Genomic DNA, 24,968 nt, shown 5'->3' on the forward strand with positions numbered 1-24,968 from the left:
CTACAAGTTACCATTGCTTTACAACCCTAACTCATATGGGCCCTGTAAATTGAAAAAAAAGTTTATATCTAAACATTCAGCAAAGCTCTTTACAACTGCTAAAGAAGGCTTAATATGCTTTCCTTACAGCAGTCTTTAATTCCTGATGCATATAGAAATTCACTTTTTCAAATCTACTTTTCACATGATGCAACATCTGCTAACACCAGAACCATCCAGTGACCTGGTCCACAAAGAGGGCTGGGAAGGGAGGAATGTTCAGTCTAATTTATAAGTGATTTTACAACACGGTACCATGGCTGCCATTTTTCCTTTCATAGTAACTACTCTTGATTTTGGTCATCTACGTCTGGGGACAAGGAAAAGTGACAGTGAGGATAATAACAACAACACTCAATAAGAAAGTAATTCCTTGGTTGCTATATAAAAAAGGTCTCCCGTCACATTATATATGGCAGGCAAACTGGAACTAACTTTAGGAACCATATGAAAAAAGGTTGTAAACTCATAGAAAAGATAACTTGTAGCCTGGAAAAATTACAAAATTGATTTCATTTAAACCTTGAGTGTCATACAGAAAAACCAAAGAAACCAGTTACCCCCATGGGGCTCTTTGTTGATCAGAGATATGGTTTTTAAAGTTTAGCCTGAGCAAGTTTGGCCTTCAAGTTTTCTCCAAGTTTTTCCATGAACTCAAATGTATTCAGGTAGTCAGATCGTGCCACATTGGGCAAACCTTTAATACAGGCAGCTAAGTCCTTGGTCATGAAACCAGACTCGATGGTCTCAACACAGATTTCTTCCAAAATTGTTGCAAATGTATTGAGCTCTGTATTGTTATCCAGTTTAGCTCGGTGAGCTAAACCTCTGGTCCAGGCAAAAATAGAGGTAATTGGATTAGTGGATGTCTCTTGACCTTTCTGGTGCATGCGATAGTGATGTGTGATTGTACCATGGGCAGCCTGATTCTACTGTCTTGCCATCTGGGCAGATTACCACTAGTCATCATTCCCAGAGACCCATAGACTTATGCAATGGAGTCAGACTGCACATCATCATCATAATTCTTACAGGCCCAGACAAAGCCTCCTTCTGATTTCATGGCTTGGGCTACCATGTCATCAATGAGTCTATGTTCATACCATATCTTTTTGGCTTCAAACTGGGATTTTTATTGCTTGTCATATATTTCCTGAAAGATATCTTTAAAACACCCATCATATTTCTTCAGAATAGTGTTTTGGGTACTCATGTACAGAGGCCAGCCTTCAGACAGAGCCATTTGGAAGGAACTGTGTGCAAAATTCTTGATTGATGGGTCAAGATTGAACATTCCTATAGCAACACCACCATAATCTTCAAAATTATGGACCAAATATGTCACTTTTTTGCCCCCTTCATTTGGTGTATAGGTTATCTCCACTTTTCCAGGCCCAGGAACTACAAAGTCAGTTGCTCTGCATTGATCCCCATAAGCATGGCTGCCTATGATGATTGGTTTGACCCAGCCACTCACAAGCCTGGGGATATTTTTGCAGATGATTGCTTCCCTGAAGATGGTTCCACCCAGGATTTTTCGGATAGTCCCATTTGGAGATTTCCACAGGTTCTTCAATTTGAACTCCTCGACTCTCTTCTCATAGGGGTGATGGTAGCACACTTAATGCCCACATTGTATTCCTTAATAGCTTCTGCAGCATCAATGGTGACTTGGTCATCTGTTGCATCACGATTCTCTATCCCTAAGTCATAGCTATGTAGATCCAAATTCACATCTGGGAAAATGAGTTTTTCCTTAATCAGCTCCCAAATAACTCGAGTCATCTCATCTCCCTGCATTTCCACCACAGAACTTCCATTGATTTTTTTGGACATATTGCTTTCAATCTGCAGCCGGGCCAGGAGAGCACAGAAGCTGTGGGTCCCGCCAAGCCAAACCCAGACTCCACTCATGATTTCTTATAGAATGATAGTATTCTATCACATTCATAGACCCTAACTTATTTAGTCAATTCTCAAATAATGGACACCCCCTCCAACATTGTCATTTTCATTTTTTATAAAACATTTTAGCCAATCTGATAGGTGAGGGACAGTATCTTTAAAAATGAAAAGGAAATGAAATTCTTATAACAAGCAAACTTAGTCAAGGATAACAAGTTCTCTCAGTGACAATATACAAAAAGTAAACATGCCTCATTCTGCTCTATAAATCCATCATTTCTCTGTAATGGATAGAATGTTTGATCATTGGTCCTCTGGAATCATAAATAGTCACTGTAAGGATCATAATTCTTATAGCCACAGTGTTATTTTCATGGTATTGTTCTCCTGATTATGTTAATTTCCTCTTTCACTATATAAAAAAGTTTATCCCTGGCAGCTCTAATTAACCAAAAAAAGAATAAGAAAGAACTTAAAAGAATTTTTCAAAAAATTAGATATGATAGTCCTCTGGTAATTACTAAATAGAATAAGAAGGAGTATACATATTTTCAACTATTCATGGCACCATTATAAAAATCATTCATGTCTTAGGACATAAAAACCTCACAAAATTGTGGGAAAAGAGAATTATTATATACATCATTTACTGATCACAATGCAGTAAAATCTTAATAAAGTGCCCCAGGGGAAAAAAGTGTTAAAAACCAACTGGAAGCTAAATGATTTAATCTGAAAAAATTGTTGGATCAAAGAACAAATCACAGAAATCAAAGATAATTTTATTAAAGATTATGATGATAATAACATTCCAAAAGTCTGAGGATTCAGTCAAAGCAATTCTTTGGCAAAAATTTATATCTCCTAATTACTTTTGTTAACAAAAAGACATCAATGAATTATAAATACAACTAAAATGCTAGAAAATTAAAAATTGATAAATTAAAAAACCACAATTAAATATCAAAATAGAAATACTGAAAATTAAACATGAAATGAAAAAACTGAAAAACTTAAGTAATAGATAAATCAATTTTTAAGAATAGATAAACAATTAGCTAGCCAGATTAAAAGAAAAGAGTTGGGGAATGGACCCAGAGACTATACTGTACTTTCATTTCTTCTTTCGAGAAATGCCCATTCATATCCTTTAACTATTCTTCTCTTGAGGGATATATTTGTATGTGTACTTATATTTATTTCAATTCCTTATCTATCTTAGTTATCATATCTTTATCAGAGAATTCTGCTGCAAAGATTCCTCTGCCCCCCCCAGTTAATTTTCCCAGTTCTGCTATTAGAATTAGTAAAACTATTAACAACAGGAAAAAATGCTTGCAACAGATTTTATTTTTAGTTTTATTTTCAGTTTTATGAAATTGAAAATGTCACCACTTTTTCCTTTTATGATCATCTTTACATCCTGTTTGATCATCTTTATCTTATTTATAGTTGAGAAAGGTATCTCCCACCTCCTCTAATTTATTTATGATATAACATTTATAATTATAACATGCATCCATTTGGGGTTTATTGTGAATCATCAGTAACTTTTCAAAGTTCTATCACATTCAAGATCTCACTGAATCTCTACAACCTTATGAAGTTCCCTGAAAAAAAAAATAGTCTCAGAGAGGTCAAATAACTTGGTCAAGAGTACAGCTAAAGAAAGTATGATACATACCCTAGGCCTAGGCTAAACTCTGGGTTAGTCTTTTACAATTCTGGATGCTCTGAGTACAACATTGATGATCTAAGACACTGTGAGGTGACATTCTATGAAAATTTGATTTTTTTTGGGGGGGGAGTGTATTTGGTTGAGTGCTAAATCAGGGGTTGAGAGACTTTTGATAGATTAGAAGTCCAACCCCAGGGTGATTCCTCCTCCAAGGCCGGGGAGTACTCTGCTGGAGATTGGGGTGAAGTATAGTAATGTAAAAAGACACTGGATATACTAAAGATAGACTGAGTCTGGTATGTGTCCAAAATTGATTTCATTATCTTTTCCCCAAAACCTTTCCTGTTTCCCTATTACTGTTGATCCTTCCTACACTTGCAACTTAGTTGTCATCTATTCTTTTTTTTTATTTTTAGGGGTTTTTTTAAGGTTTTTTTGCAAGGCAGTGGGGTTAAGTGGCTTGCCCAAGGTCACACAACTAGGTAATTATTAAGTGTCTGAGATCAGATTTGAACTCAGGTACTCCTGACTCCAGGGTCAGTGCTCTATCAACTGCGCCACCTAGCTGCCCCCATCCTCTATTCTTTACTCTTCTCTCATTCCCCATATCTAATCTATCTGTTGCCAAGACCTGTCAATTTTTTAATAATGTCTCTCAAATATGTTCCCTTTTCTCCTCTGACATTGGCATTACCCTGGTGCAGGCCCTCATCCCCTCATGCTACCACTACAAAAATCAACTGATGGATCTGCCAGCTCAGGTGGGGACACTCCAATCCATCCAATTCATCTTTCAAAGTGATCTTCCTAAAGATCAGGTCTGATGATGTCACTTGCCCTCTTGCCCTCATTCAATAAACTCCAGTGATAATCAGTATCAAAATATATTTATATGATATGATAGATTATATTTATATAATATAATCATATATTATGTAATATAATTATATCTTTATATAGGAATGGACAAATGGGGAAAATGGGATATGTAGATATAGAAAGAGATACATATTTCTCTCTCTCTCTCTCTCTATATATATATATATATATACACATATAGCTAAAGGAGGGAAAGGACATAGATAGATTGGACAAATTGTTGTTCAGTCCTTTCAGACCACCTTTTAAGGTTTTCTTGGCTTCTCCACACAGAAGAGAACATGAGGCAAATAAGGTTAAGTGACTTGTCCAGGGTCACATGGCAAGTAATTGTCTGAGACCTGATTGGAATTCAGAAAAATGAATCTTCCCGATTTCAAGCCTAGTATTCTATCCACAACACCACCTGGCTTCCCCTCCATGAGGCTGGATTACTGACAGATTGGTATCTGGAGGGGAGGAGGAAGTTTGAGGATGGTTACTTGGCAGGAGCAGGGATAGAAAAGCAAGGATTGGGTTCGGGTAGGAATGGAGACATGTATCCAGAATCGGGGAGAAAGAGGCGGCACATATAAAGAGAGGACAGGGAAGGATGGAGGTTAGAGATTGGACGAGGATGAAGATGGGATGGAAATGGGCTAAGAGAATGATGACGGGCAGAGACCAAACTGTGACGTGGGGAGCGAGCAGAGATGGAGATGGGAAGGAAGAATGAAGGATGGGGTGAAGAGCTAGAAGGATCTGCATCCAGGTAGGATGGGGGGGGAAGGGGTCGGTGAAGGGAAAGGGACAGAGTGGAAAAGAAGAGAGGACATGGAGGATGGAAGGACAGCTTTAGTCAGCAAGCGGAGGGAAAGGCTGGAGACGGGAGGTGGTGACTGGGGCGGAGATTGGGAGGTGCCTGCAAGCGCTGATGGGAAGGTCGGAGGAGCATAGCTCACCCCACTGCGAGAAGGGCAGAGCTCAGTGATGGAGCTGGTGGCCGGTGGTCTGGGGGAGCCCGGGCTCTTTCTCCTCTTCTCTGGACCCTTGCTTATTTTCGGTTTCTACTGCGCCTATGTGCATTACGTCCACTTGCGCTTTGACCACATCCCTGGGCCGCCCAGGACCAGGTGAGACGGTGGGGGGCTTTCCGGAGTCTGGGACTGGGGAGGCTCAGTGGATAGTTTGGGACAAAGAGCAGGTGTGTTGTGGGGAGCAAATGATAAAGGGAAAGTATTTTGCAAACCTTAAAAGCGTCATATAAACCTCTTCTATTATTAATAACATTTTAGTATCATTATCCTCCTCCTCATTAATTATTATTACTTAACCCCCGCGCTGGTTAAAACTTCATTCCTTGACCCTTCTACTACACTACTTACCTCAAGCAATGTTTTTAGGACTTTATTTTTTTTTTAGGTTTTTTTTTTTTTTTGCAAGGAAAATGGGGTTAGGTGGTTTGCCCAAGGCCACACAGCTAGGTCATTATTAAGTGTCTGAGCCGGATTTGAACCCAGGTACTCCTGACTCCAGGGCCGCTGCTTTATTCACTAAGCCACCTAGCCGCCCCTTTTTAAGGACTTTATAGAGGTATGCTAGTAAATACTGAATCACCAGACTCTCTTTTCCCCTTAAAGGAAAAAAAGGTACGTATTTAAAAATTAAACATAATCTGCATAATTAACATTTTCATGAAATCTTGAAAATAAAACAATCAGATTCTGATTTTCACATCCAAATTTAACATATCAGTGAGAAAGCCTGCTCCAGAAACTCCTTGGTCTAGAGGAAATTGGTCTGTCTTTTTGAAATTCTTCCCACCCATAGAATTTCAAAAGTAGCAAACTGAAACCCAGAGTGGGGAAGTGTTTGCAGTGGTATACAAATTATTTTCATTAATAAATTTGATATAGTTTAAAATTGTTTGATCAGTACATCTAATTTTGTTATTTTTTTCAGTTAACATTTTTCTTTTTTTCACTTCTTTCCTTCCCCAGTTAAACAAATAAAAAGGAAAAAAAGAAAATCTTCTTAACAAATATGTAGTCGGGGGCAGCTAGTGGATAGAGCACCGGCCCTGGAGTCAGGGGACCTGAGTTCAAATCCAAACTCGGACACTTACTAATTACCTAGCTGTGTGGCCTTGGGCAAGTCGCTTAATTCCATTGACTTGCAAAAACCTAAAAAAAAAACCCAAATATGTAGTCAGAGAAATTTCCCTCATTAACTATGTTCAAAAATATATATGATATTCTGCATTTTGAGCCCATCATCATCACTCTGTCGGTAGATCTCTGATCAGATGAAGTTTCATCGTGGGTCCTCTGAAGTTTTTTTTTTGATCATTGCATTGATCAGACCTAAAGCATTTCAATGTTGCTTTTCTTTATAATGGTGCTATGCAAAAAGTCTTCCCAGTCTTCTCTGAAACTGTTGATTTCATCATTTCTTGACACAATAATATCATAATTTGTTTGGTCATTCCCTAATAGATGAATACCTCCTTAATTTCCATTTTTTTCCTAACCATGAAAAGAGCTATTGTAAATATTTTTGTATCTATGGTGCTTTTCTTTTTCTTTGATCTCTTTGAGCAAGAGTCTCAAAGTGGTATAATTGGGTCAAAGGGCATGAAACTTAGTAAGTTTGGTTATAGATCCAAATTGCTTTTCAGAATAGCTCACCAAGCAGTGTATTGTGCCCATTTTCCTGCAACTCCTCCAAATTTACCATTTTCATCTTTTGTCAATTTTACCATTTTTGTCATCTTATTGTGAGGTAGGACCTCAAAGTTGTTTCATTTTCATTTTTCTAATTATTTGTAGCATTTTTGTTTTGTTTTTGGTTGTTTTTAGGTTGTTGTTTTTTTTGCAAAGCAAACAAGGTTAAGTGGCTTGCCCAAGGCCACACAGCTAGGTAATTATTAAGTGTCTGAGACCGGATTCGAACCCAGGTACTCCTGACTCCAAGGCCGGTGCTTTATCCATTATGCCACCTAGCCACCCCCTATTTGTAGCATTTATGTAGCATTTTTTCATGTGATTATTGATAGCTTGAATTTCTTCCTTTGAAAACTGCCTTTTCATATATTTGACCACTTTTCTATTGGGGAATGACTCTTGTTCTCATATTTGAATTAGTTCTGTATATATCTTGAATATGTTTTAATTTTGTGAGACAGACTATAGAAATATGAATTGTTATGATTGTATATAATTCTTTGATACAATTTTACAGATTTAACCTTATATTGCATCAAATGGAGCCCAAAGTTTGTACTTAGCTGCACTTGTTTGTATGTAGTTCACTGAATTAATTAAATATTTTTCCCAGATATCTTAACCTTATATCAGATTTAATGATGGCATTCATCCATCAAATATCACCTACCCATTAATGATGTGTATAAAAATTACTATGAAGGGTAAATAAATGGATATTTTCTCTATATGACTGACTCCAATTTTTAGACAACTCTGATTTTTTTTCAGTTTTTTATTTGGACACTTATCTTACATCAGGAGGCAAAAAAGAGAAAGCAATAAAATTCGACAGGATGTATTTTTGGAATGGTGAGTTCTAATTTGGTATGGGGTGTGCGTGCATGCACGTGCATGTGTGTATGTGTGTGTGTGTGTTAAATAATTCTATTTTGTTTAAACATTTCAACATAAACTCTCTTTGGATGATTTTTAGTGGTTCAGAGATAACTCTGGGTTCTCTAAGGCCGCGATAATTGGGAAAACATTATGGTTTGTTCAGGGAAAATCTTTATATGAAGGACTGACAATAATCTCTTTCTTCTATCCAAATCAGCTTATGGAGATCATCATCAGTAGGTTGGTCACAAGATGATATATTTGGAGACCAAAGAATATCCACAAAATATAAAAATGCAAAATTACTTCTGTAGGTATTGATCATCATATCAATATTGATGTCATTATTGATGGTCACATCAAGAACAGTATAAACATTCATTTAACTGTTGGTATTCTTAAGGCAAGTTCTTTATTTAATTGAATCCATCTACAGTAACATTCTCATTGTAAATAAACCAGAAAAAATTTTTTGCCAGACTCCCACCTTCCTCTTAACATTTGTCTTCACCTCAGGGCTTTCTCCATTGCTCTGGTATTCCTCTGATCAGATCCAACTCAAATATCAAACTCCTGCCTTCTGACTATATTTTTCAGGCTGTACTTGCTTGCTGTGAATATGACCTCCTGGGCTTCACAAGAGTCAACATCACCACTTGTTTTGATGTTGGGCTTTGAGGGACAACCTTGAATAGCCTTAATCACTTACCTCCCTCAGCAAACCTCTTTCTAGTCATTAATGCCTAGACTTCTTCCTCAGTGGTTATAATACTTCCATCCTTATCAAATTCCCCTCTTTGCAATGATTCTGAACCCTAGCAGTCACTAATGCTCATCTTGTACTGTTCCGTCTTCTTAACTCCCTTACGTCTAAACTTCAAATCTACCTGCCCCTTCTACTGTGATCTAGGGAATGTCTGTTCCATAGTTTTAAAAAAAACTTGCATTCATCTTAAACCTTTTACTTTTCCACTCCTAATCATCTTTTGGTGTTCATTGAGACTAGGCTCCTTTCTGATGACTCAGAATACCAGGCTCCTTTTTCTAGGACTGTTTGCACTTTCATTCATACCTTCTTCCCCAATCAATTCACCATTCTGTTTTTCTTCTCTTCTTCCTGTCACCTCATCCAGATGCTGAGCACTGCTTATAACTTTAACTTTTTCTTTATAATCTGCCACCTGAGGCTTGTCTTGCTCAAGGCTATTTTCTTATCTTCTATTTTCTTTATACCATCTTCTTGTTTTGCTGTTGAGTTTTAATACATTTCTACAAACTCTTTGTGTGTGTGTGTGTTCCATTATTTTTCATCTGGTTCATATAAATGTTGGAATAAGAGATGTTGGTTTCTTCCATTCCCTCTTTTATGTTTCTTCTCAAATGCCTCATTTATGAATAATCCTAATTCCTTCCCCCTTCTTCATTTCTTCCTTAGTGTAAATCTTTTCCCTTAACTTTTATTTTCTCACGTTAGATCATTAAAATAGAACCACACCACCCCAGGTCTTCTATTTTTCTTATTTTACTTTTTTTGTGACCTTTGAAGACTTTTGAAATTTTGAAGAGACATTTATCTCTTTAAAAGCACTTCATCCTCATTTAGTCCCTGACAATTATCTTTCATGAGGGAGCTAGGTGGTACAATGGATAGACTATTAGGCCTGAAGTCAGGAAGGTTTCTCTTCATGTATTCAAATTTAGCTTCACACGTACTTATTTGACACAATATAAGGCTAAATCTGTAAAATTGTGTCAAAGGATTGTGGATAGAGCACTAACCTTGAGATTAGGAGTTCGAATCCAGTATCAACTGAACAAATCAGTTAACCCTATTTATTACCTCAGTTCCTTCCTCTTCTGTAAAATGAGCTGGAGAAGGAAGCAGTAGATCAGTTCAGTATCTTTGCCAAGAAAACCCCAAATGGGAAGAGGCTCAAACAGTGGACAGAGCACGAGACCTGTAGTCATGAAAACCTGACTTCAAATGTAGCCTCAAACTTACTAACTGTGTGACTCTGGTCAAGTCACTCATCCTCTGCTTGCCTTTGCCAAGAAAACCCCAGATGGGATTATGAAGAGTCAGACATGACTGAAAAATAATATTGTATACTGTTTTTCTGTCCTTATAGTATTTGCTGTCAAGTCCTGTGTGATCCTGCCTGTGATACCTTAGTACTTGGACTTTTGAAAATTTTTTGACTGCTTGCAATATTTTTTTTCCTTTAAACTGGAAGCTTTGGATTCTGACCATGTCATTCTTGAGAGTTTTCATTTCATGAGCAGCTAGGTGGTACAGTGGATAGAGTGCTGGGATAAAGTCGGGAAAGACCTGACTTTTTACCTGACATCAAACACTTATTAGCTGTGTGACCCTGGACAAGTCAGTTAAGCTCTGTCTGCTTCATATAACATATTTGATCATATATTTTCTTCTACTTTTAGTCAGTAAGTCAATAAACATTTATTATGAGTCTACTCTAAACAGAAATACCAAAGATAATCCTGGCTCTCAAGGAACTCATAAGCATTTTTATAATCTTCTTAGCTTATTCTATTTCTGGTAGTATTCTGGTTCTTTGAATTTTGTTTGCTACATTTTAATTTTTAGGGAGTCCATTTATGTAAAGTTTTCCAATTTTTGTTCTATATTTTTTCTTCTAACAATTTTCTCTTTTGTAGTTTTGTCTCATTTCATTTCTTCCAAGTATTCTTATAGTCAAGACATTTTTTCTCTCAATGTTCTGTTTCTACATTTTGTAATTATTCTCTTCTCATTGTCTTTTAAGGGCTTCTTTACACAAAAGATTTCTTCATTGTGCCCAATCCCTTCAGTTCACTCATATCTCTAGTATCAGTTCCTAATTTGGGGCTTGGTCCCAGGACCAGAATCTACCTCCCTCCTGCAATTTTGAATGAGGCAGTCAGGACATCTTTGTTCCTGACCTCAATTTTCTAGGCTCCCATTACTGGATTTTACCATTCCTGATGTGTTTGTGTTCAGAGCTCTGGCAGAGTGATGTCCCTCTGGGGCTTCCGAAGCAGAGGGCTGTGTGAACTTTTGACCTCTTTGGGACTTCCCTATCAAAATACTAATATTTTCTTAGTTCCATATGCAATGGCAGAGAGCTGTGGACTTTAGACCTCTGTCCACCCTGAACTTCAACTGTATCTGTCCTTTCTTCCTCTTCCCCACCCCCAGTTCCCTCTGAAACAATACTAAACCTTTTTTTTGTTTGTTTGTTTGTTTTTGAGGGGTCTTTTTGCAAGGCAAATGGAGTTAAGTGGCTTGCCCAAGGCTACACAGCTAGGTAATTATTAAGTGTCTGAGACCGGATTTGAACCCAGGTACTCCTGACTCCAGGGCCCATGCTTTATCCACTGCTCCACCTAATCGCTCCAATACTAAACCTTTTCTAAGCATCAGTAGACTTTCTGCCTATTCATGATCATGTGCTGGCTTCACTGGTGGCCCCTTTCCCAGTGCTGACAGTTTCTCTTTATCTTTTTGTATAGTCTAGTATGGATGATAGGGCAGCTAGGTGGTACAGTGGATAGAGCACTAACCTTGAGGATAGGAGTTCAAATCCAGCTTCAACCACTTACCACCTACTAGATGTGTGATCTTGGACAAGTCACTTAATCCTAATTGCCTTGCATCCAGTCATCCTGATTCATATCTGGCCATTGGACCCAGATGACTCTGGAGGAGAAGGTGAGAATGGTAACTTAGCATAGCACCCTCTCACATCCAAATTCATGTGCTTGTCATGGCATCGCCTCCCTGATGTCAAAGTCTTCTTCTAAAATGAAAGATAAACATTTTTTATAGATGATAGAATTATTTTTTTAGATTTTTGCAAGGCAATGGGGTTAAGTGGCTTGCCCAAGGCCACACAGCTAGGTAATTATTAAGTATCTGAGCCTGGATTTGAACTCAGGTACTCCTGACTCCAGGGCTGGTGCTCTATTCACTGTGCCACCTAGCCGCCCCTAGATGATAGAATTTACTATTGTTTCTCTTTGTATTTCTTGATCATTGTTTGATCTGGTGCTCTTTTTAGATCTTTTCCAGGATAAATGTTGGAGACCCAGACTCCTCTATGACTTTGTATGTCACTATCCTTACTGTATCAAATTGCTTCTATAGATTTTTTCAATTTTTTTATATTTACCTTTAAATAGAATTATGATATCTCAATCTTAGAAGGAACCTCAAAGGCAAACTAATTCAACCTTATTGACTAAGAATATTGTTCTTCATCTGTAACATAAATTGGAGTAAGAAATGCCAAGAAAACCCAAAATGGAATCATAAACAGTCAGACATGATTGAAATGATTGCAACAATACCCTGCCAATTCTCCTTCTTCCCTTTTTAGTATTGTTTGCCAAACTCCAGTGGGAAAGAGACCATTTTCTCATAAAGTCACCAAGAAACCTTGGTGTAGCTTTAACTGTTAGGAAGTTTTTCCGTAACCTTAAGTCTAAATTTTTCCCTTTAATTTTCACCAAGGGTAATGATGGGTGGGGAAGCAAACAAGGTGTTAACTAACACTTCAATTTAGGGATCCATTTTTAGGGATTTTTGAGCATTATAATTTGTTAAGGGAGTAAAGAAGGAAGAGAGTATTTAAGCCAAGCTAGATTGGATTTTTTTCATATGAAGATAAACACATTTCCATGTGTTTTCCATGACTTCACATTTATGATTTGTATCAAATTGTTTGCCTTCTCAAGATGAGAGGAAATGGGAGGGAAATAGGAATAGACAGAATTTGGAATTCAAAATTTAAAAAGGGAAATGTTTAAATTTTTTTATATATAATTGAGAAAATAAAGTAAAATATAAACATGGGCACAAAATCTTCATGTTTTTAACTGAATTCTGAGAGACTCCTTCCCACAGAGATGGTGAAAGATTGCAAAGACAAAGGTTACAAACTTTATTGATGGTCATCTGATTTAACTCTTAAAGACTTCTGTCATAAAATGTGCTATATGTATAGCGAAGAGGTTAACATTCACTGAATTTGTCTTATATGGGGGGGGTCTTGCATTGGAACGGTAAAATACTGAGTATAGTAATTGACAGACTAGTGTTGTTCTGTATAGTACCACCTGCACAGAAGTCCTCCCTGGAGGGATGCAGTAGAAAGAATACGATTGTGAAGTACTCTGTAACAGAGGAAAGAAGGTTGTATTTGGAGTCCCAGGACCTGACTTCAGGTCCCGACTCTACCAGTTACTAAGGTATTACCTAACATCATTGGACCTCAATTTCATTAGCTATAAAACAAAGTGGTTTGATTAGATGATTTTTTGAAGCTTTTTTACATTTTAATTTACATTTTTTAAATTTACACATTACTAAAATAGTCTTGTTGTAAGACTAAACATAATCCCGCCTCTCCCCTACAAAAATAAAAAACCTCATGAGAAATAAAGTGAAAGAAAGAGGAAAAAAATGTGCTTCAGTCTGTGTTCTGATACCATCATTCTGTTTCTGGGGTAGATCTCATTCTTAATCATAAGTCCTTCAGAGAAGTTACTTCTATATTTCTTCACAGTTGCTGTTGCTGATTGTAATTCCCTCCATCCATTTCTCCCCATTATCATTTATTGTATTTTCTCTCTCCTTTTACTCCCTCCCTCTTCAAAAGTGTGTTATGGGGCAACTGAGTGGCACAGCAGACAGAGCACTGGGGCCAGGAGACCCCAAGCCAGCCCACATCCCACCCCAGAGACCCAGCACCCACCCAGTCCCTTGGTCCTACCACTCAATTCTACCACCTTTCAAAAAGTAAAAAAAAAAAGTGTAGCGTCTGACTATCCTCTTCCGTGATCTACCCTCTCCTCTATCACCTATATCCCCCCTCCCCTCCCCCCTTTTCCTCTAGATTTCTATACCCTATCAAGTATGTGTTGTTTCCTCTCTGAGCCATTTCCAATGAGAATGAAGACTCCCTCATTCCTACTCACTTTCCCCCTTTCATGCTTTCATACAAATTGCAAAAGCTATTTCTTGACTCTTTTACATGAAATATTGTAGCCCATTCTACCTCTCCTTTCTCTTTCTCCCAGTATATTCTCTTTTTACCCATCGACTCCATCTTTACAATATATTATACCTTCAAATTCAGTTTCCTCCTGTGCCTTCTCTAAATATGTTCCTTCTAACTGCTCTATTAGATGAGATGGTTCATATGGGTTACCAGTATCTTCTTTCCCATTCATTATCATTAAATCCCTCATAATTTACACTTCTCATTCATCCTCTCTATGCTTCACCTGAGTCCTGTACTTGGAAATCAAACTTTCTGTTCAGCTTCAATAGGAACATTTGAAATTCCCCTATTTCATTGAATTTCCATCTGGAAGAGGATGTTCAGTTTTGCTGGGGAGATGATTCTTGGTTGCATTCCAAGCTCTTTTGCCTTCTAGAATATTATATTCCAAGCCCTACAAGCCCTTATTGTGGATGTTGCTAAGTCTTGTGTAATTCTGGTTGTAGTTCCAGAATATTTGAATTGTTTTGTTCTAGCTGCTTTTAATATTTTCTCTTTGACTTGAGAGTTCTGGAGTTTGGCTATAATATTCCTGGGGGTTTTTTGGTTTTGGATCCCTTTCAGGTGGAGATGGCTGAATTCAGGGCAATTGTCCTATAGCAATGCTTTTAAAATGAAGTCAATTCTCTTTCCCTGATCATGATTTTCAAGTAGCCCAATAATTTTTAAATGTTTTCTCCTGGAAATGTTTTCTGGGTTGGTTGTTTTTACAATGAGGATATTTCAAGTTTTTTCTAGTTTTTCATTCTTTTGGTATTGTTTTATTATTTCTTGATTCCTCACAAAGTCATCAGCTTCCTTTAGCTCCATTTTACATTTGAAGGAATTGTTTTCTTCAGAGAGCTTTCTTATCTCCTTTGCCATCTGACCAATTCTGCTTTTTAAGGTATTCTCCTCATCAACTTTTTGGATTGTTTTTTCCATTTGGATCTCCTTGACCAAGCTGCTGACTTGGTTTTCATTATTTTCCTGAATCTCTCTCATTTCTCTTTCTAATTTTTCCTCTACCTCCCTTATTTGATTTTCAAAATCTTCTCTGAGCTCTGCCATAGCCTGAGCCCAACTCCTATTTTTCTTGGAGGCTTTAGATGCAGAAGCTTGGACTTTGTCATCTTATGAGTTTGTGTTCTGATCCTTCATGGGATCAAAGTAATTATCTATGGTCAGGTTCCTTTTTTTCTGTTTATTTATTTCCCCAGCCTGGTTTGGGGGTGCTTCCTGAGCTTTTGATTGTTATTGATACACCCCTGCAAGGACTTCAGTTCCTTCAAGATCTTATGAAAGGCTTTGACTTCTCTCCTGGACTGTGCTTTGATCTATGGATGACCCCAAGCATACCCCTCTGTCCTGAAACTGTGAGGAGAGTCCCTGTCTATGGTAGTATGGGGGCCCAGACTGTGTCCAGGGTCTGAAATTTGGACAAAGCACCAGAGTCCTGTCCCAGGGACAGAGGAGAGACCTCGACAATCTCCCCCCACCCCTTACCTTCTGTGGGCTGAGTGCTCTGGAAGCAGCTGCCAGGTGGCTCCATGCCAGGTGGCTCTGTGAACCTGCTTCTGTTTCCTGGGATCTGAGCTACACTGAGGGCTGTGGCTGCGCTGAGGGCCACATTGGCTCCCCACTCACTCTGACCAAGGTTTCACCTGCTGATCTTTCAAGTTGTGCTTGGTGTTCCTTGGGTTGGCAGGTCAGGAAACTGCTTCTGCTGCTAGAAGCCAGTGTTCCCAGGGACCCAGGTGCCCTGCAGGCTGTTAACAGACTGGATTAGTGGATTATGAAGATCTCTTCTACCTTTAAATCAACTCTAATTTCATTACTTTAGACTTCAAAATTGTTTTACCTACTGAGATATTTTAAATGGGATTTTGACACAAGATTTGTCACAAACTTTAAAAACATTTCTTTCAAATACATTAGACATCAATTAATGTGATATTGTAAAGGACTTACGCTTTCTTGGATAATCTCTGAAACAGATTGTAGCTTCTATTTCTTAATGAACATCCTGAGTTGCCATAGCCAAAAAATTCATCACCTGGTAGCCAGAGTTCTGTTGTTGAGCCTCTCTCCACTGAGTTTGGTTCTTAGACATGCTCTCTTGTGCCCCTCAGTCTGTATTTTGAAACCTCTCCAGCTTGGTAAGAGCCCTGGCTAGAATGTATGTTTTTCCATCCTCTGCCTCCTAGAACCCCTAGCTTCTGCAAGACTCAGCTGAATCACCACAAGGTCCATGAAGGCCTTTCCTGATTCTCTCACTCCTGTTCCAGCCTTATCTTCTCTCCATTTACCTTGTACATATTTTATACATATACATATAGCTGTGTTATCTCCTCTATAGGATATAAGCTCCTTGTAGACTTAGGAATTGTTTCATTTTGTATTTGTGTTTCTGGGACTAGGTTTATAGGTTTATATGTAATTGCTTCTTGCTAGATTATATGTTGGTGTGAGGTAGTTTTCAGTTATGTCTGATGCTTTGTGATCCCATTTGGGGTTTTCTTGCAAAGATATCAGAGAAGTTCGACATTTCCTTTTCCAGCTCCTTTTTTAGATGAGAAAAATGAGGCAAACAAAGTTAAGTGACTTGTCCAGGATCACACAGCTATAAAATGTCAGAGGTCAAATTTGAACTCAGGCAGATTGGTCTTCCTAATTTCAGAAAAACATCCCAGGGCATAATAATGTATTAGAAAAAAGACTTTTGAATAAGGTTCTGGAGTTAATAAGGATTTGTCAAAACATTAAATGACGATTAATTATGAGATCTGCTAGTATTATAATATCAAAGGAAATGTAATGTTTAGAAACTAAACTGCAGGAGTTTCTTTTCTTTCTGTTTCTGTAAAATATTTTGACAAGGCATCTGCTCAACTATTTCACAGGGTGTGAATTCTATTTTGCATATAACCTTTTACTCTCTCCTTTTACTCCACAGGGCCAAAGAATATGGACCAATTGTACGTATAAATGTGTTTCACCGTATCTCACTGATTATTACAAGTCCAGAATTAGTCAAGGTATTTACATTGAATCCATCCTCTGACAATTAGGTAGTAATAAATGGGGCACTAGATTTTGAGTCAGAAGACCTAAATTCAAATCTCAGCCTTGCCAGTTTTTTGACACCTCCCCTCCCCGTGTGTGTGTGTGTGTGTGTGTGTGTGTGTGTGTGAGACAAAGACTCATTTTCCTGAATTCAAACCTGGTCTCAGAGACTTACTAATTATATGACCCTGGGAAAATTACTTTACCCTGTTTGACTCAGTTTCTTCCTCTGTGAAATGAGTAGAAGAAGAAATGGACAAACCACTCCAGTATTTTTGCCAATACAACCTTTGGGGTCATGAAGAGTTGGACCTGACTTTTAGGGTCATCTAGGTGACTCAGTAGATAGAGTGCCATTCCTGGAGTTAGAAAGGCCTTAATTCAATCCAGTCTCAGATACTTATTAACAGTGAGACTGCAGGCAAGTCATTTAACCTTGTTTGCTTCAGTTTCTTCATCTAGAAAATGAGCTGGAGAAGAAAATGCCAAACCACTCCAGTGTCTTTGCCAAGAAAATCCCAGTTGGGGTCACAAATAGTCAAACACGACTGAAACAACTGAACAACAACAGCAAATTATATCTCTTCTGAACACTGATTCAGACTTTAAGATTAATACACATCAATTTATGATCAGGAACCAAAAACCCCCTAACAAAAACTCATACTTTTAAAGGAAAAAAAAAACCGCATCATTTGAATTTCTTTGAATTAAAAAGTATTTAAATAAGAACACTATAGAATTATAAAGTCCTAGAGTTAGAGATCATTTAGTCTTTTCTCTGAATAAAACTGGCATATCCTTTACAATACACACAAAAAGTAGTCTTCTAACTTCAGTTGGGAGATCTAGATTGATGATGAGAGGCAATGTGGTTTAAGAAATAGTTTTGGGCCCTGGAGTCAAGAGGATTTGAGTTCAAATGTGGTCTCAGACACTTAATAATTACCTAGCTGTGTGGCCTTTGGCAAGCCCCTTAATCCCATTTGCCTTGCAAAAAAAAAAAAAACTGGCTCGAAGAAATAGAGTTTTGGAAGACAGGTTCGGAAGCTCATGGAAGGGACCTCAAAGGCCATCTAACCTAAACCACTCATTTTACAAATGCAAGTCATGCCCTCTGACTCTAAATTCAACACCTTTCCCCCTATTCCAAGTTTCTTCTCATCAATATATTAATTGTTCTTTTCTTTGCCAAAGTTAATCCCTCTATATTTATCCTCATTTTCTCTAGCAGATTGTCCTATCAACCCTACATTTTTTTCAATCTTTAAAATCTCCTTGTTCCTTACAAACATGTCCATGTCTATTCCATCCTTAAAAATCACTCCCTTTGTCCCTCCATCCTTGTTAGTTCTTGTCCTGTATCTGTTCTTCCCTTAGCTAAATTCTTTGAAAAAAATCTGTCTAAACCCAGTGCTTTCACTTCCTCTTCTCTCACTCTATTATAAACTCTCTGAAGTCTGCCTTCTGAATTCATCATTCAGTTTGAAACTGCTCTCTTCAAAGAAACTAAAGATCTTTGAATTATCAAATCTAATGGTGTTTTCTCAATTCTCATCCCCCTTTGAAATTTCTGCATCATTTGATGATGCTGTCCAGGCTTTCCTCCTGGGTTTTCCTGATACTGTCCTGGATCTCCTCACTGTCTGACCCATTCTTACCAAATCTCCTTCACTGGATCATCATACATGTCACTCCTAGTTATTTTTGAGTGTCCCTCAAGGTTCTGTCCTAGACCTTCTCTCTTTTCTCTCCCTCTTTTCTTATTTGGGGACCTCATGAGCTTCTATTGTTTAATTATCATCTCTAAGTAGACAATTTCCAGATCTGTATAGCTAGTGTAATCTCTCTCTGAAGATTCAGTTCTGTATCACCAATTACCTTTTGGGCATTTCAGATAGAATATCTCAGAGGCATTTTAAATTCAACATGCCCCAAATATTGCTCATTAACTTCCTTCTCAAAACTATCCCTCTTCTAAACTTTCCTATTTTTTGATGAAGACACCACCATTTTCCCAGTCAGCCAGGTTTGCTACCTCATTATCCTTCCTAGCTCATCACTCTCTTTCCCTTCACATTTTCAATCAGGTACCAAATTCTGTTATTTGGCATCTGTCATTCACATCCCCTTATTCTCACTCACATAGCCAACTACTTTAGGTTTAGGGCCCTCATTCTGTATTATTACAATGTGCAATAGTACACTCCTGTATTATTACAGAGGCCCCTTTTTGTCTTCCTACCCCAACTCTCTCAGTCTAATACAGCTTCTATATAGTTACCAAAGTCCTAGGCTCAATAAACTCTACTGATTGCCTATAGCTTCCAGGATTAAGTATTCTGGCATTAAAACTCTTTAAATGGCTCCACTATTCTTTCTTGACATCAAATTTTACTCATTTTTCAGAACTACTTAGCCCAACTAAACTAGCCACATGATACTCTTATCTCTTGTCTCTGGGCCTTAGTGATGGGTATCCTATTTGCTTGAACTGTTTTCACATTTAATGGAACATTTTATAATATTGGTCAAAGGTAGGGAGGCCTTTAAAAATGCTTAAATTTGTCCTTCACTAAATTATAAACTACCCTTGTTCTTGGCATTTTTTCACTGTTTGGTACAAAACTGCTTTATAAGAACCCAGAATCACTTCCAAATTGTACCACAGACTTCAAATAAGACTTCATGGATATATAATCATTGTTTCATGTAACTGTTGTTGGGTTTCTCTCTCAGGACTCTTCATAACCCTGTCTGAGGTTTTCTTGATAATGGAGGGTTTGCTATTTTCTTTTCTAGCTCATTTTTTTAACATTTCACATTTGATCACAGAGGTGAGTACCTGGAGACAATGTATATGAAGAATAAAACAGTATGATAGTATGAGATTATGAAAGAATAACATTTAACATTAAAAATGTTTAACATTTAACATTAAATGTCAATATTTAAATTTTTTTTTAACATTTAACATTGTAACATTTAACATTTGAGCAAACTGGCAAACAAGCGACTCACCCAAGATCACATAGCTTAGTAAGTGTCTAAGGTCACATTTGAACTCAGTTCCTCCTGACTAAAGGCCCAGCACTGTACCACCTAGTTGCCCACATAATTGCTGCTTTATAAAATTTTTTAAACAGTACTACAAAACATGAGCTATTAGTGTTCCAATTTGGATCTATGGTCTTATCTCCATGGCTAATCTTTTCAAGGATGCAGATCATAGCTTCTTCTTGCCTGATTATCCCATGTGATTCTAGTCCAGGACCCTTAAATCTATTAAGAAGCAGTTATCCAAGGTAATTAATATTTTCTCTTGATATTGTGTGGATATCAGTGTAGCAAGTGGATTGTCCTTTAGTTATCTTTCTCTTAGTATCTTTAGAGGAAGAACAAGAGATATGAAGATGTATAATACTAATAAAAGAAAAACTAATCTTAATTTACTCTTTAGGTATTCCTGATGTCTTCCCAGTACAAAAAGGATCCTCTAATCTACTCTAACATACAGAATTTGTTTGGCGAAAGGTAAAAGATATTATAACAAAATATTTTGGAGATGAGTAGAAAAGACTAATGGATTCAGTCATTCCCAGGGTACTCATTCCTAAGATCCAATGAATTCAATTAAGTACACAATTAAATACAGAAGCTTTTATGTCTACTGGGTTCAGAAGATACATCACTGAACAAGAAAACAACCCCCTGCTTTTGAAAAATTTAAACCAAAATAGACTATTCTACAAGTTAAATTTAGATTAAAATGTCAAAGAGAGATTGAGTAGTTTAACAGACTGAAGAAGGAAATAATTCCTTTTAGTTGGGGGAATTTGGGAAGGATTTATGAAAGATGGTATCAAAAATGAGTCTTGAAGAAAAAGACTCATAATACCAACACTGATACTAGCTGACATTTATAGTGCTTTAAGTTTTATAAAATATAATATACACATGATCTCATTTGATCTTTTGAAAAACCCTGTAAGGTAGATAACTGCAGGTGTGTTAACATCCCCATTTATAGATAAGGAAACAGGTTCAGAGCAGTTAAATGACTTTCTCTTGACTCTACAACTGTTAAATTGAAGAGGCAAATTTGAACCCGGGTGAATCCTAACTCTAAATCTAGGAAAATAAATTCATTACAGCAAGATGGACTTAAGAATGAATGTTGGATAGAAGCTGCCATTCTAGGGGCGGCTAGGTGGTGTAGTGGATAAAGCACTGGCCCTGGAGTCAGGAGTACCTGGGTTCAAATCCAGCCTTGAACACTTAATAATTACCTAGCTGTGTGGCCTTGGGCAAGCCACTTAACCCCAGTTGTCTTGCAAAAACCTAAAAACAACGCTGCCATTCTAGATATAGGGTATGCTTTGAGAAATTAGAAATAATTATCTCTAGTATTTAAATAATGCTTTAAATGTTTGCAAAGTACTACAAGTATTATTTACTTTGATCTTCACAATAGCCTTGGGATCCAGAATACTTTTATTATCTCCCTATTACAGATGAGAAAACTGAGGTAGATAGAGATTAAGGGACTTATAAAAACTCACATAGTTGTTAAGTGTGTCTGAGGTAGGATTTGAACTCAGGATTTCCCGATTCTTGGTCTTGTGCTCTGTCCACTGCACTACCTAGATTCTGTCAGTGAAACCGAGGATCATTTAGTCACCCCCTTTGGAAGGTATAATGAGGCTGGAAAAGTATCTCAAGGCTTGATGGTAGAATACCTTAAAGTCCAACTTAAATGGTTCTCCCTTTTTTTCTGAGAAATAGTTGGGTGCCACTTAAGAATCTTAAGAAGAGTAATAGCATGATCAAATTTGTGCCTTAAGAAAATTAATTGATAGTAAATGCAAAATGGATTAAACAGTGGACAAGGAAGGCAGGGTGATCAGTTAAGAGATTGTTTTATTATCCCAGGTGAGACATAATGAGGACTTGAACTAGAGTGGTGACAGTAGGAATAAATAGATGACTGGGCAAATGTCTGTTTAAAGATTTACTATATCTACAGGGTATCCTAAATGTCTTGATGTAGCTTTAAGCTATTAAAACTATTTAATCAATTAATGCTTGAAGTTGTACTAAGACTTTTGGAACACCCTATGGAGATTGTACCAATAAAGTCAATGAAATTTCCCATTTAATTATATGTGGGCAGTGAGAGGAAAGAGGCCAAGGTAATTCCAGAATTTTTTGTCTGAATGACTGAATTTTGGTGGTGCAATCACTAGGAATAAAGAAGTTAGAAAGAGTCAGCAGAATTTAATGGAAAGCTAATTATTCTGTTTTGGGCTTTGTTGGAGTTTAAGATACCTAGGGGACATCTAGTTTGAGATGTTTTATAAGAAGTTGTACATTTTCTTTTGTAAAAGGGAAATAATAATAATAATAATACTTGAAATGATCAAATAAGGTAATGCAGAAGCAATCTGTAAATTTATACAAGTGTTATGAGTGTAATGCTTGATGAATGGATAGCTTTTTTTCCAATACTTGTTAAAAAACTTCCTAAAATTGTCCTGTGCTCTTCTTCACTGTCTTGGAAAGGATAATATAATGAGCACAATTTAATTTTCTTTGGTAATTTTAGAATTTGGAGTTCCTTCATATAATTGCTGGGAACATCATTCCTCCTTTTGAGGGACTAGAGGTATCAGAGATTAATATGAATATACACTACACCCAGCACATCATTTGTATGAGCAGAATTTATTGTTGTTTTGCTGAATTTTTAGTTTTTGCAAGGCAATGGGGTTAAGTGACTTGACTAAGGTCACACAGCTAGGTAATTATTAAATGTTTGATGCCAGATTTGAACTCAAGTCCTCCTGACTCTAGGGTCATCTGTGCCATCTAACTGCCCCATTCTTAATGTTTAGACCTGGAAAGTTATGAAACTTGAGAGAGAGAGAGAGAGAGAGAGAGAGGAGAAACAGTGTGGTATGGTAGGAAGAGAACTGGACTTGAATACTTCCTGACTGAAGTCTTGGGCATAAACTTTTCTACCCATGTTTCTGTTAACTGTATCTTAGTCTCCTCATCTGTAAAAGATGAATAATATTTGTACAACCTATTTCACAGTGTGATTGCCAACATTTTTGTATGCTGCTCACAGTGGTGTTGAACCTATTTAGCTCACATTATGGGTCATAGTTGCATACAGAATTCAATACCCATACCACCAAAAAATGCAACAAATGTGTCTTGGGTCTGGGCTGCTTCAGGGCTGCACTGCCACTGTCGCATGAATAGGTTCCAAGGGCTGTTGCCAACCTGCCACAAGTTAGACACACCATGGAAATGTGAACATCTTTTTGTTGTTATTATCATTATAATGTAGATAGTGGCACAATGGATACCTGAAATCAGGAACACTCATCTTTCTGAAATCAAATCCAGTCTCAGACCCTTACTATATGTGTGACCTTGGGCCAGACATTTAATTCCTATTTTTGTCTCAGTTTCCTCACCTTTAAAATGAGCTGGAGAAGGAAATGGCAAACCATTCTAGTATTTTTTGCCAAGAAAAGCCCAGTTATATTGGACATGAATGAATAATAACAGTAGACATCCAGTGACATACTCCTCCAATACTTCTTTGGGGATAGAATTGACCTCTCTAAGCCTTTTCCAATAAAGCCAAGTTCTGTCAGCTCTTGCAAATCCAGAAAGGCTTTGAATTTGGACCCAGTTGTGGGACATATATCTGTTGTCTGAGGACAGACCTGATATTTATAAATTGGCCACTAGGGGATTATTTTTTGGGGGGAAGGGAGGTGTAGAAGAGGGTTTGGACCATAGCAGCTCATCAAGATTATATATTGTGGGAATGTGAATAGAATTCTATACATTGGAGATTGTACCAATAAAGTCAGTGAAATTTCCCATTTAATTATATGTGGGCAGTGAGAGGAATAGAATTTTCTGTTCTTATGAGTAACTGGGAAATTTCTGAAGGAAAAAGAGCTCTAACAATTAGTAGGAATGGGGACTGGGGGGGGGGGCAGGGAACATGAAAGGTTTTACCTAACAAGAAATGTTAGCAAAGATCCAAAAATGGAAACTTCCAGAGCAGCTAATTTGTCTTATCAGTCCTGTTTGCCTGCAAGGTGTCCTGTGCAATTGTGACCTATATGTTCTGAATATGATCTATATGATCTATTATGGTCTATAATATTTCTTTTTCCTGGTGTTTTGTGTTTCTAAGATTTTTGGGGAGAGGTTTGGTGTCAGAAATGAACCATGAACTTTGGCACAAGCAGCGGAGAATTTTGGATCTAGTTTTTCACCAGAGGTGAGTGGATAGTAGAAGGTGGTATAGTAAATTACATATGTGTGTGAATGTGTGTGTATGTGTATTGAGGCCACAGAAGTATGAGATCAGAGTAGCTGGAATTGTGATAACTACATGTTTCTAATTTGCCCTAAAATGATCTCTTTTCTTTGCTTGTGGCAGTTGTGGAGATATAACAATTTCCTATTGTAGAGAATAATTGATATGCTGGGTAGGAAGCAGAGAGGATGAATGGGATTGTGAGAAATGCATCAGGTCAGGTAAAGACAAGCAAGTTTTTCTTTTAATTAATGTTGAGGGCTACTCAGGTAAGTCTGGGTGAAAGGTCAGTTTATGAGTAAAAGCCTAGGCTTAGGCTACCCTTGAGCTGAAGGCTCTCCATGTAATTCTGCTGTGATAACATAACTGCATCATCCATGACCTCATTTCTGTGATAACCTTGTACCTTAACTTCTTGACCTGGATTA

The 24,968-nt window shown here is 37.4% G+C and overlaps 1 protein-coding gene and 1 pseudogene across 1 annotated transcript in view; one reads left to right on the plus strand and one right to left on the minus strand.

Moving 5' to 3' along the window:
- Positions 1 to 475: 475 nt before the first annotated feature.
- On the minus strand, positions 476 to 1,891 carry LOC141518654 (isocitrate dehydrogenase [NADP] cytoplasmic-like; annotated as a pseudogene).
- A 3,552-nt stretch (positions 1,892 to 5,443) lies between these two features.
- The window catches only part of CYP46A1 (cytochrome P450 family 46 subfamily A member 1), a 57,118-nt gene continuing 37,593 nt past the window's right edge, over positions 5,444 to 24,968 (plus strand). Inside the window, exons 1-5 of the mRNA XM_074230890.1 lie at positions 5,444 to 5,613; positions 7,975 to 8,055; positions 17,083 to 17,164; positions 20,653 to 20,726; positions 24,415 to 24,501. Coding sequence (XP_074086991.1) covers positions 5,471 to 5,613; positions 7,975 to 8,055; positions 17,083 to 17,164; positions 20,653 to 20,726; positions 24,415 to 24,501 — 467 coding nt within the window. The 5' untranslated portion in view covers positions 5,444 to 5,470. The remainder of the gene's footprint in view (positions 5,614 to 7,974; positions 8,056 to 17,082; positions 17,165 to 20,652; positions 20,727 to 24,414; positions 24,502 to 24,968) is intronic.

Source organism: Macrotis lagotis, chromosome 1, assembly GCF_037893015.1.
Source record: "Macrotis lagotis isolate mMagLag1 chromosome 1, bilby.v1.9.chrom.fasta, whole genome shotgun sequence".
In the NCBI taxonomy this organism is placed as follows: Eukaryota; Metazoa; Chordata; class Mammalia; order Peramelemorphia; family Peramelidae; genus Macrotis; species Macrotis lagotis.